Raw genomic sequence first — 12279 nt, 5'->3', positions numbered from 1 at the left:
GGGATGCAGTAGGAGGCAGGTTCTTTTCCACAGATAGAAGAAAATTTTGTCTGGATCCAAACCAAAAACATAGCAATACTGTAGGCTTACTGGAACAGTGATCCAAAATGTACTAGTTTTTAATTTTTTTAAAAAAAAACCTAATTAGAAGCTACCAAATAAACTAAAAACTTCAACAGGATCTCTCATTTAAAAATACCACCAACATCACAGACAAATTACCTGGATATCATTCCTGCTCACAAGAATTCATTGCATTTAGAAAGTACATTCCTTAGAAATAAAATATATTTGATGATGGGTGTTCCATCTGCACTGTTTTTGTTTACTTGCATCCAGCTTCAACTCATGACCGATGTAGCTACATTGCCTTTTTTGAATCTAAACCAAACAGTATTCATTTTTTGCAATCTTTGTCTTCAGGTATTGCATCACAAAATACAATATTCAACACAGATCAATGGTGGAAAATGAAATAAATTACACTTACCTCTCAATAACTGTTCCATTTTGAATCATCCAAATGTCACAGTATGTGCGAAGTATCAGTGTCAGGGCAATTAGTATCAAATAACCTGTCTAAGTGATATGAGAGGACAGAGTTTAGAGATTACTACTCCTAAACATGTTCTACAGAAACATAAGGGCCTTCACTGAATCATAAAATAATTACCATTATATTTCAAGAACAGATTTCCTGTCCTGTCCTTCCTGCTCCTTTAGCATGCTGCAGACACTACCTCCACTTGCCAACTACAACTCCATCCTCTCTAAACCACTGGGACAATGCCAGGAAGCCATGCCCCATACTAAAAAAAAAATCCCGTTCATTCCATTCAGCATTTTAATTGAGTACAAGTCTGCATAGGTGCTATGGGACAGGGCTGAGTCAATGACCCTCAGGGTGCTGTGCAATAGCAATGTAACTCCTCGGCAGAATCAGTTGGATGGAGTGTCTTTTTCTAAGACAGTATCTCCCTTTATTCAATTCAAATAAATTCAAATATTGTCTTATCTCAGTATGTAGATAAACAGGTAGTTTAGTTAATCTTCACTGAAGTGGTTGCATAGCTTATAATTGAATTTAATATTGAAGTAGACTTCTTCCATGCATGCTTGTAAATGTTGGCTGCTGGTGAGATTAAACGAACAGCTAAAAAGAGACGCTTAATCTAAACTAGACAAAAAAAGCTAGAAGACAAAACCACTAGAAGCTGCAACATCCATATCCACTCTGTGCTTTCTAATACTGACAATGTTTCCATAATGTATCATTATTCTGAGTGAATTTCAGGCTACCTACATAAATTAAAACAATTTATCCTTACTGAAGGTTAAGGAATGGGAAAGAAGCTATTTGATAAAAGTGGCAGTGGCAAGAAATATGATTTTCATAAATGAGATGACAGCAAAGAGCAACATAATTTGAAAGGCTGATATTTCTTCATTTTAGAAGCTTACCTCTTTACAAAATGTTCTAGGGACCATTATTTTCAGGATGCGACATATTCTTCCAACAAAAACTCTGTCTACCATTGCTCGCTCTTTCTTGACTTCTTTCTGCACAGGACAAAAATTACACAATATAATTTTTTACTTTCTACTGTCCTAGTCTGCTAGAATGTTTACACCATTTACACTTATGTGTTTCCTAGGCTCAACAGAGCTGAAATTATGCATGCTGTTGTGAGCTCCACTGAGGAAGGATGGAATAAAAATGCAATTAATAAGTAAATAAAATAAAGCATATTATTTAGCTGGAAACAGCTCTACTTCAAGAAGTTAGCTGCAGCCTTTCTATCAGTAGATCGAATGGAAGGGTAAAAGGAAGGGTTCCTCTCTGCTGTTCTGATTTTGATCTTCCTCCTACAACAGCTATTTCCTCTATTTAAAAAGTGAATGTTGTTCAATTTGGCCATCAACACCCATTTAAACATCCTGTTTTCAATATCCTATTGAAAGTATAACTGCTGTGTATATCTCATCTTTTTAAAACCTCTTGGTAAAGGCTGTCAACAAATGCTTTAAAAGCATTTGCTATTTCAAGCAAGAACATACAGTGCATACACACATACAAACCCCACATTTGTGGGAGAGGAAGAAATTTGGAAGATCTTGCTAAGTCTAGCAGCAGTTGGATACCATCTGGGCTGAATTTGTTTTCTCCTCTGCCTGCAGGTACTGAAGCCTGGAATTGGACTGGAAGTAGCCAAAAACAAGCCCTTGGGAGAAAACCCAGGCTGGGGCTTCCAGTAGCTAGCCCAGTGAATCAAAACCCACCCACAATGTGTTTATTCTTGTTGTTTTGTTTATTTAACTGCACTGTTTAAACTGGTTATTTGGGATATTTCTATAAACCACACTGCATCCCTTTGAGGGGAAAACAGCATAGAAATGTTCTGATAAATAAATAATTGGTAGATGGGAGAAAATTAGCCTTTAACAATATTTTAATGGGTATGAGAGCACAATGGCTCCTGTACAAATGCGAACAAGAAACCGCAGTATAGTATGTTTTAAAGTGATATTAAATGGAAGAGCGCCATTCTAGAGGCAAGCAATACCATGCAGAGTTACTCCAGTCGAAGCCCTTATATAAAAAATAAGCTTATATGGGAATAAATCTGCAACGGCTTTTATTAAATTTTTGCAGTACTATTACAGTCTTCTTAGATGGTCCTGCAGCTACAAAGCCCCTCTGTGCTCCTCTATACTAACTTCTAACATGAAAAGTTCTCTTGTTCCACAAAAGTCTCAATTCCAGTCTCAATTCCAGTCATCTCTCCATCTCTTCCTGAGCTTAGAAAGCTAATATGGACCCTGCTATTGAGCTGCACAGGGCCTCACTTCACTGTAGGCTCTGGTACAAGTGAGGCTTCTGGCCAGCATTTAGGGTTCAAACCTTATTCCCAGTGCCCAGCACTGTCTTGATTCAACAAAATGTGTTTCCTCATTCTGAGGGTTAAATTTTTCAGAGGCATTTTCAGAAGCCTCAATACAAAATATCTTTACAGATTCCACTTTCAGAAATATGTGGTTGGGTTGCCTCTGCTAGATCAGATGGCTGGATTAGCATCTATATGCTCTGTATTTAAACTATAAACAATGAGTAATTTAGATGTAGGTGAATATTGGTGGAAGGAACATTAACAATTTTTGATATGCAGATGACACCACATTACTTGCACATAATAGTGAAGACTGGAAATGACTCATGATGAAGGTCAAAGCAGAAAGTGCTAAGGCAGGATTACAGCTGAACATCAAGACTACAAAAGTAATGGCTACTGGGGAATTATACAACTTTAAGGATGACAATGAAGAAACAGAAATTGTTCAAGATTTTCAAGACTGCAACCAAGAAATCAGAAGGCGAATCAGACAGGGAAGGCAGCCATGAAGGAGCTAGAAAAGATTCTTAAGTGTAAGGATGTGTCACTGGCAACCAAGATCAAGGTAATTCATACCTTAGTATTCCCCATTACTAGTTATGAGTGTGCAAGTTGGACAATGAAAAAAGCTGACAGGAAGAACATTGCTTCCTTTGAAATGTGGTGTTGGAAGAGAGTTTTATGGATCCCATGGATCGCCAACAAGACAAGTAAGTGGGTTCTAGATCAAATCAAGTCAGAACGCTCCCTAAAAGGTCAAATGACCAAACTGGGGCTATCGTACTGTGGTCACATAATGAGAAGACAAGACTCACTGAAAAAGGCAATAATGCCAGGAAAAGTTAAAGGCAGAGGGAAAAGAGGAAGACCCAACATCAGATCAATTGACTGAATCAAGGAAGCCATGGCCCTCAGTTTGCAAGGCCTGAGCAAGGCTATTAACAATAAGATGTTTTGGAGGTCATTAATTCATAGAGTCGCCATAAGTTGGAAGCCATTTGACTGCACTTAACACACACACCCAACTCACCTCATTGCTAGATGTTCTTCCACTTTTCTTTCTGAAAAGAGAAGACAGTTTAGGTTTTTTTAAAATCCTGAACAGCAGTTCTTCAAACTATACCAAATTATAAGAGCAAAATTCTGAAGCTTTTTTGCCCCCTAATTAGCCAGAGCAAATATAATACAAGATATTTTTCAAGCGACAGTTTGCCACAATGTGTGGAATTGCTTATTTTTCTCCCATTGTCACAATGTAAGGTTTAAAACAAAGTATTCAGAAATGCTCACCTGATATTATAATGTTTACTAGGATTACATTTCTTGTTTTTGCTATAGTCTTAACTGAAATGACAATAAACCACACAACATTCCAAAACCCTTCCTAGCTTTGTTGAAGAATAAAAGCAGAGCTTTCTATAGTTTCCCATGGTTAAAGGTAAAATAAGAAATTTGAGTCCTAATCGAGAGTGCTGCACCTAGCTGTTGTTGAAATCACATCCCATTTCAACAGGCTGTACATATAAATAGTATTTGCTGGATCAAATCCAGAATGCTACCTTTTCATATTTATGAAGACAAAATTTAATTTAATTCTCTAGCCAAAACCAGAATTTTCATTACCCATTTATGAGAAGTTTCACAAGTACAACCAGAAAAATTGGTTGTTTAAGACTCAATGAAACTAGTGGGGCTCAAATTAAGTCAGAAGAACCCTACTGATTTCAAAGTGACATTTTCAGGGTTAATTTTCTCTGGATTAGAACTTTTATTTTCAAAGCAAGTAACTGAAAACAAAACATTCAACATCGGGGGTGGGGGACAAATGGCTTTTGCCAATATTGTGAAATAATATACCACATATTTCTCAATGAAGCTTGCAAAGAAACATCTCCCTTCCTGATGTCCAGGTTAAGAACTACTGCACTGTAATAAGTCATGACTTGTTAGTAAGTTTTTGGACCTAAATTCTAGAACAATATCTGGACTTGGTTCTTGTAGGTTATCCGGGCTGTGTGACCGTGGTCTTGGTATTTTCTTTCCTGACATTTCGCCAGCAGCTGTGGCAGGCATCTTCAGAGGAGTAACACTGAAAGCCTTCGCCAATAATATCTGGAATCTTAGCTCACTCCCAGATAAATAAATGATCTGTGGGTTTGATGTCTATTAATTAATTGCCCTCAAAACACTTCTCTCTCTACCATCTCCTCTCACTTGAGCCATTCCTGCCCAGAGATCTCCATCGCTGCAACCCAATCTGTTGTCCCCCTCCATCATAAAGATATGGGACACACAGAGAGAAAATCTAAATAGGTTGCTTCTTCCAGTGAACGATCAACAAATGAGCAAGCTGGTCTCCAGGACCAAATCCTTCCAAGCACCTTTGAAATCAGAAAATTAACCAGTCTCTGGTCCCAATATGTGAAGTGGAAAATTGACCAAACTGAAAACTTTTCATTGTTTTTCCCCCCTATGGAAAATTTTCTGTCCATAAAAATGAACAACAATGGATGGATGCCATTGCCCTTACAATATTAGGCTAGGCTGGCACTTTCAAATTTGTAATTAATGTTCTCCAGCTTATTATCCCGAGAAATTGGGTAAGAGTGAATACATGTTTTACTGATTTGACGGAAGTTGGTTTCAGGTAGCCGGCTCAAGGTTGACTCAGCCTTCCATCCTTCCGAGGTCGGTAAAATGAGTATCCAGCTTGCTGGGGGTAAAGGGAAGATGACTGGGGAAGGCATTGGCAAACCACCCTGTAAACAAAGTCTGCCTAGTAAATGTCAGGATGTGATGTCACCCCATGGGTCAGGAATGACCCAGTGCTTGCACAGGGGACCTTTACCTTTAAATGAAAAGAAATGTGAATAAAACCACAATTCAGATTTTTAAAATGGAGTTATGAGTTTACCTGGTTGGCTGCACTGATCAAATCAAAACCAAAGCTAAATTTCTTGTTTATATGTCTCCTCTTCAATAGTGAAACAGATACTTTAATCTGATATGGAACTAACACACAGCAACTGATGAAACAAGTAATCCAAGTGACATAACAGAGCACGACAGTGAAACTGGTGCTACTGTGATCTCTGTAGAAGAGTGTTAAATTCTGTTGAATAAGTGGACAACCACATCTGCAGCATATCATGTACTGTTCTTTGGGTGCACTAAAAATAGCACATCAACAATTTTCAGTGCCCTTTGTTATTCTATTCATTTTAAACGAAGTAGAAGTATATGCTTTGTCATTCTTATGTTTTTAGAACTAGTATTAAAAAAAACCAATTTCTACATAAAACTTTGAAATTACTTGGATATAATGATTAAGCCAAATATGAATTATTTTTCCCTTTACATGCTAAATCAGATCATACTTTCTTTAGGACATGAGAAACTTTTCTGGAAAGCCTTTAGAGTCAATATTTTCTAGAAAACACCTATCAATCAAACCTCCATTGGCATACACAATACCTGCAGGGAATATAATGAAAAACCCTTATCAATGGTATGGCCGTCACATAAACAAAAATGTCAGAGAAAGCAGGGATGTGTGGGAAGCAGAGCACATGTAGACATGCAAAGATCTGGGGAAAACAAAACCATGTTTACTCACCGAGAGGGTTCCTTCTACTATGAGGTAGAAGGGCATCTTGAAGTGCTGGGTTATTCCCATCCATCGCTGGGGGAGGAAGGATCTGACATTCTACTTCCTATCTCCCTGTGGGAATGACCTCAGCTTCCAGTTTACCTTAACCAAGCTACAAACACAGAGACAGGGGTAGAATGCATACAGAGAAAAAACAATAAATGGAAACATGCCTCAAAAAGCAATTACTTAAGGTATTAGAGTAAGAAACTCTAGATTCAAGATAGGTAATAGTGAAGAAAAAACTTTGAACATGTAGTCAGTGCTGTCATTAATCTTGTGTAGGACCTGTATCCACCCAGGATCTGAATGCATAGCCATCATTTCCAGGTGGGCATGATGCCCTTCTACCTCAGAGTAGGAGAACACTTTCGGTGAGTAAACATGGTTCCATTCTCACTCTGAAGGAAGGGCATATTGAAGCACTGGGATGTCCAAGAGCTGTATATCTAATGGATGGGAACTGAATCCTCTTCCTCTGCATCAATTAAGTTTGGCAGTACTCTACATCCAACCAAATGCTGCATCTGCTGAGGCATCGGTATTGATCCGGTAATGCCTTATGAATGTGGAGATATTGGACCAAGTTGCAGCTTTACAAATCTCTTCCATCAAAATTTGTTAAAGGCTGCAGTCATAGCGGCACTTCGCACTGAGTGAGTAGTAATGCCGACTGAGATCTTAGTGGGTTTATAGGCCTCAATGATGCACTATTAAATAGCACTGCTAAGGGCTGGTCTGGACATTCTTTTTCCTTATTATTACTTGGGTTTGGACAGAAGGAAGGTAGCTGCAATTCTTGCTGAACATGGAAGAATTGACTTTTGGAACATAGCTAGGGTTAGGAAGTAACACCACTTTGTCCTTATGAAATACACCAAGTTCCTTTTGGATGGAAAGGGCATTGAGCTCTGAGACTCTTCTATCCAAAGTTATTGTGATTAGAAAGTCTTCATTCAAAGAAATGTTGATCAGATAGCCATGACCTTCCAGCGTCATAGTTACCTTGTGTGTGATCTGAGATTATTCCTGTTCGTTGGGGGCACAGACAAGGATGTCGTCAAGGTAGGGGTGGATTTGGATTCTATCCCTCCTTAACAGGGCTACTACAGTGACAAAAACTTCTGAAAACACCCGTGGAGCAGATGCCAGACCAAATGGAAGGGCCTTGAACTGAAAGTATTGTTCCATGGAGGTGAACCGAAAGAATCTTCAATGTGCTGTATGTATTGGGTACACCTCCGTAAGATCTATTGATGTCATAAATGTCTCAGGACGTAGAGACTCCACTATTGATCAGAGGGTTTCCATTCTGAAATGCTTCGATTAGATGTGCTTGTTGACATACTTTAGATCGAGAATAGCACGCCAATCCCCATTCTTCTTGGAGACAGTAAATAATATTGAATAAACCCCTGTGGATTTGTCCTCCGATGGAAAAGGCTTGATTGCTCCAATCTGCACCAGAGGAAGTATGGCCCACAGGGTTCTTGACAGCTTGTCGGCCCGAGATGACGCTGGAGACGGAACAAAGTGGTCTTGAGGTTTGGTTGTGAATTTGATGTAGTAACCTTGTTGTATAATCTGCAGCACCCAGGGATCTAGTTGGGATTGGGTCCACTGATGGAGAAAGAGCTGCAGTCATCCCCCCATGGAAGGAGGCCTGACATCATTGTTTCCCTGGCTTGTTGAGCTTCTCTCCTTTGTCACCTCTGAAGTGCTGTTGCTGCTGGGGCCAGATGAATCATCCTTGCCTATGAAAGGAGCCCCTTGAATTAGACTATAAGGTGCATCTTTGGCCAGATCTGAATTGTGGCAAAGTATGAAAGGACCAAAAGGATTGAAAACCAGAGAAACCTTTGTTGTCCTTGTTATTTTTAGGCATCATTCATTTCTTATTCTTTGTTTCGGCCAGCATTTTGTCAAGTCTATTGACTGCAATAAATGAATTGATTGATTGATTGTCAAGTCATTCTCCAAAGACCTTGCCGCCCTGGTAGGGATAAGCTAGCAGTACTGATTTTGATCTAAAACCAGCCTGCCAGGCCCCCAGCCACAGTGCTCTTCTGATGGTAATATTGCAGCGACTGATCGAGATGAAAAGGTGAGGGCATCCAAGGAAGCATCGGCTAGGAAGGAAGAAGATTTTAAGACCCTCCCCAGACTTAGCTACCCTCCTGTCCTCTCCAACTAGGAGTTGGGATAGTTTCTTAGCCCTGGAAATTGCAGCCCTGGTGATAATGGCAGCAATAGCTGTAGTTTGTATGGCAAGTGCAGACACCTTGTGTGCTTTTCTAGAGAGGAATTCCGTCTTCCTGTCCAATTGGTCCCTGGTCTACACCTTCTTCTGAAATTAAGTCAGAGGACTGGGGCATCTACTATAGGAAGTTTCAGCATATACATAGCGCAGGAAGCCATGTCATACAGTTTCTTGGTAAGGTAAAGGTCCCCTGTGCAAGAACTGAGTCATTCCTGACCCATAATGTGACGTCCCATCCCAACGTTTCCTAGGCAGACTTTGTTTACGGGGTGGTTTGCCAGTGCCTTCCCCAGTCATCTTCTCTTTACCCCCATCAAGCCGGGTACTCATTTTACCAACCTCGAAAGGATGGAAGGCTGAGTCGACCTTGAGCAGGCTACCTGAAACCAACTTCCGTTGGGATCAAACTCAGGTCATGAGCAGAGCTTGGATTGCAGTACTGCAGCTTACCACTCTGCGCCACGGGGTACCAGGGGGAATTGAATATTGACAGAGGGCTTGTCCCATTCTGCCTGAATTACTCTCTCAAAATATTCAGACAAAGGAACCTTTTTATTGACAGCACAAATCTAGGGAAATACTCCTTGACCCCTCTACGATTGGATTTAGCCATAGCTTCCTCTGCAGGGTCAGGATCATAAGATACGTCTAAGAGGAGCAGGGCCATAGAAAGGAGGGATTGGTAATCTTCTGGAGAGAAGAGACTAGATTGATGCTCTTCTTCCTCTAAGGGGTTCTCTTCATCTGATATAAATTCCCCTACCTCCTTCAGTTCCTCATCTGGGTCAGCCTGAACAGAATCTCCCCTGCGGAAGGATTCAGGACAGGCATAAATAGATTTCATGGCTGCTTTAGTAGGCCATGGTCTCCCTGAAGTAGCCTGGCTGCAATAGAGCTATGCAGAATACCGTGACAGAGAATGGTCAGGAAAATTCCCAGGGGAGACTGCTTGGTTCGCTGGGGCATGGAAAGAGGGAGGAGGCTGCCAAGATTGGAACTGTTCCTTTAAGGCTCTGCTAATCATCTGGGTCACCCCCTCGTTAATAACCATGCTTACACATGCACCTTCAGTTGAATGGAGGGAGGGGTACATTCTCTTTGGAGAGGGCTTTGGCAGTAGCAGACTCCCCAGCAGCGATCTGGTCTGAATTGAGACAATCGGGAGCAGCCACGGAGGCCTTTTTATCCAGCTGCTGTTTTTTCCCTCCTTTTTTGAGGCACGCTTCCAGCTGGTGCTTTTTTGTACGCTGACTTCCTTTGCCTTCATCCTCTTTTTTTGCTCAGGTCACTCTGTGAGACCACAAGAGTGGCTGACAAAGGGATCCATGGAGGCTTGCTGAGCCCAGGGATGCAAGGCAGAGTCATGGTCCCCCTCGGAGAGAAAGTCTTCCTCCTCTCCCCTGCTGTTTGTCACGTGGGCCACTTTGTCAGCTGGGTCTGTTTTCCCAGAGTGAGATAGAAGAGGGGAAACGGAAGAATTTAGGAGAGGAACTGAAGTTTAACAGTTAGGAAAAAGAGGTAAGAACAGAATAGTAAAAGAAATATAGAATAAGAGATAGGAAGCAAGGTAAGTAAGGATAATCTAGCTTTCTAAACACAACAGCTTTGCTATGAAGTTGCTCTCCCCAGCTAGGCAGGAGGAAAACTGGAACCTGAGGTGATTCCCACAAGGAGACTTGAAATGAAAAGTCAGATCCTGCCTCCCCTAGCAATGGATGGGAATAACCCAGAACTTCAAGATGCCCTTCCCTCAGAGTGAGAAGAGTGTTTTTCCTACCCAATCCCAGACTTTTCCCAACTTTTTAATGGAAAAATTGTGTTTGGGAGAAGAGCTGGAAAAGATTCCTATAAATCTCTTCTGCAATGAGTGAAATACAACTTAAGATGATACTCGCTAAGAATATATGGCAAAGATTTTATATAACACTATCTACATTAGATAATGAAAATTCATGTGCTCACTGTAGACATACACAAGCATATTTTAGAAAATGTGACAAACTGCTTGTAACAAATATGTTGTAATTTATTGTTTACTAAAATACTTATACCCTGCCTGGTTCAATGTCCTCAATATGCTTCTGCCCCTAGTATGACTATTCTTGTTCAAACACCATACTTTTTTTTTACTATAAAAACTCTGTTCAAATTAGCTTATCTCCCAGAGAGACAGACTTTTCATCACTCCCACATTCCAATGCCAACACCCTTTCTCAATCTTAGCAAAAATTTATAAAAAGTTATTCCTCAGCACATCCAATTTGTAGCTGGTTTTGGATCCCAGTCTGCTACCCCAACTGTATGGTTGGGTTCTCTACTTTTCCATCCCATTCTGCTGTGCTTCCTCAGTCTGGTCAGTTTCCCTATCCGGAGCTGCCCCACGGTCTTCAGGAAGCAGGCTCACGTGTCTTCAACTCTCCCTTTTAATTTCCTCCCTTAGAAGCAGGTAGTTTGTTAGGGAAAGGGTTTAAACTGTGTTTGTACTCCACATATGCATTTATTTCCTTTCTGTAGTGCCTCTATTTTTATTTACCTGATTTAACTTGTTTCTCTTTCTGTTAATTAAATAAATTAATTTTCTTGTTTAAGAAGCTTATTCCCCTTTATTTCTTTTGTGTGTTGGTCTGTATACATATCGTTAGGATCTTGGTAATTAGTACCTCATAATACATATATTCTCTCCTTGTTAGCAGAAGGACCCTTTTGCTAGCTACAGGGGCTAAGACTGCCCAAAGTGCACACTTCCCCACCCTCCTTTCTTACCCGTATCTAGAATTATTCCCAAAATCTGCATCATCCTTTCTTCCTTTTTGACAAATCACATTACATACCTTCCTGCAACCTGTACCTCACCCTCACCAGAAAAGAATTTTTTTAATCTATGGATTCTGTAACTTGCCCTATAACCTTAGCCCTGTGTGGCCTCCTTCCTTGTGGATTTGTTGATCTGGAAAGGAAAGCCTTAGTTTGCTTTAAAGAGATAATTCTGTAATCGTGAATGTACTGGAAAGAAAGTAGATAGATTTCAAGAATTAGTTAAAAGAACATAATGGATGAAAAATACCACACAGGAACACACAGTAAAAAGAGGCTTTTTGCCTACTGACGTAAATGTTTACCGATTATATAATAATTGCCACATAGCTGAAAGAGTTATTTCAGCTATCGCATGATGTGTTTTGAAATGTCCCCATTCCTCTCCAAATAGACAGCATGCTGTTTTGTCATGATACACAATTAGGGGTAAAGAATAGCAACACCACAGTTGACAAATATTCCACCAGTATTGATATCATTGATTTGGTTGAAATGAGCAAGAATCCAGTAGCACCTTAAAGACTAACAAAATGTCTGGCTGGGTATGAGCTTTAGTGAGCCACAGCTCACTTCTTCAGATACCAGATATTCATTTGATATGGTATTCATATTGATTTGGTTGCCTTTCTAGAAGCACAAGTGGGGGACCTGCAAGCATATGC

General features: G+C 40.2%; 1 protein-coding gene across 2 annotated transcripts in view; it reads right to left on the bottom strand.

The window, feature by feature from the left end:
* ABCD3 (ATP binding cassette subfamily D member 3) overlaps nt 1-12279 on the bottom strand; it is a 51571-nt gene that overhangs the window by 25496 nt on the left and 13796 nt on the right. For both annotated transcript variants that reach the window (XM_056867663.1, XM_056867662.1), the window contains exons 2-4: nt 3922-3952; nt 1462-1560; nt 491-579 (exon numbers count right to left, since the gene is read on the bottom strand). In XM_056867663.1, the coding sequence (XP_056723641.1) occupies nt 491-579; nt 1462-1560; nt 3922-3952 (219 nt within the window). The remainder of the gene's footprint in view (nt 1-490; nt 580-1461; nt 1561-3921; nt 3953-12279) is intronic.

This window comes from Euleptes europaea, chromosome 2 (genome assembly GCF_029931775.1).
Source record: "Euleptes europaea isolate rEulEur1 chromosome 2, rEulEur1.hap1, whole genome shotgun sequence".
NCBI classification, from domain to species: Eukaryota; Metazoa; Chordata; class Lepidosauria; order Squamata; family Sphaerodactylidae; genus Euleptes; species Euleptes europaea.
This window is presented reverse-complemented; position numbering and strand designations above follow the sequence as displayed.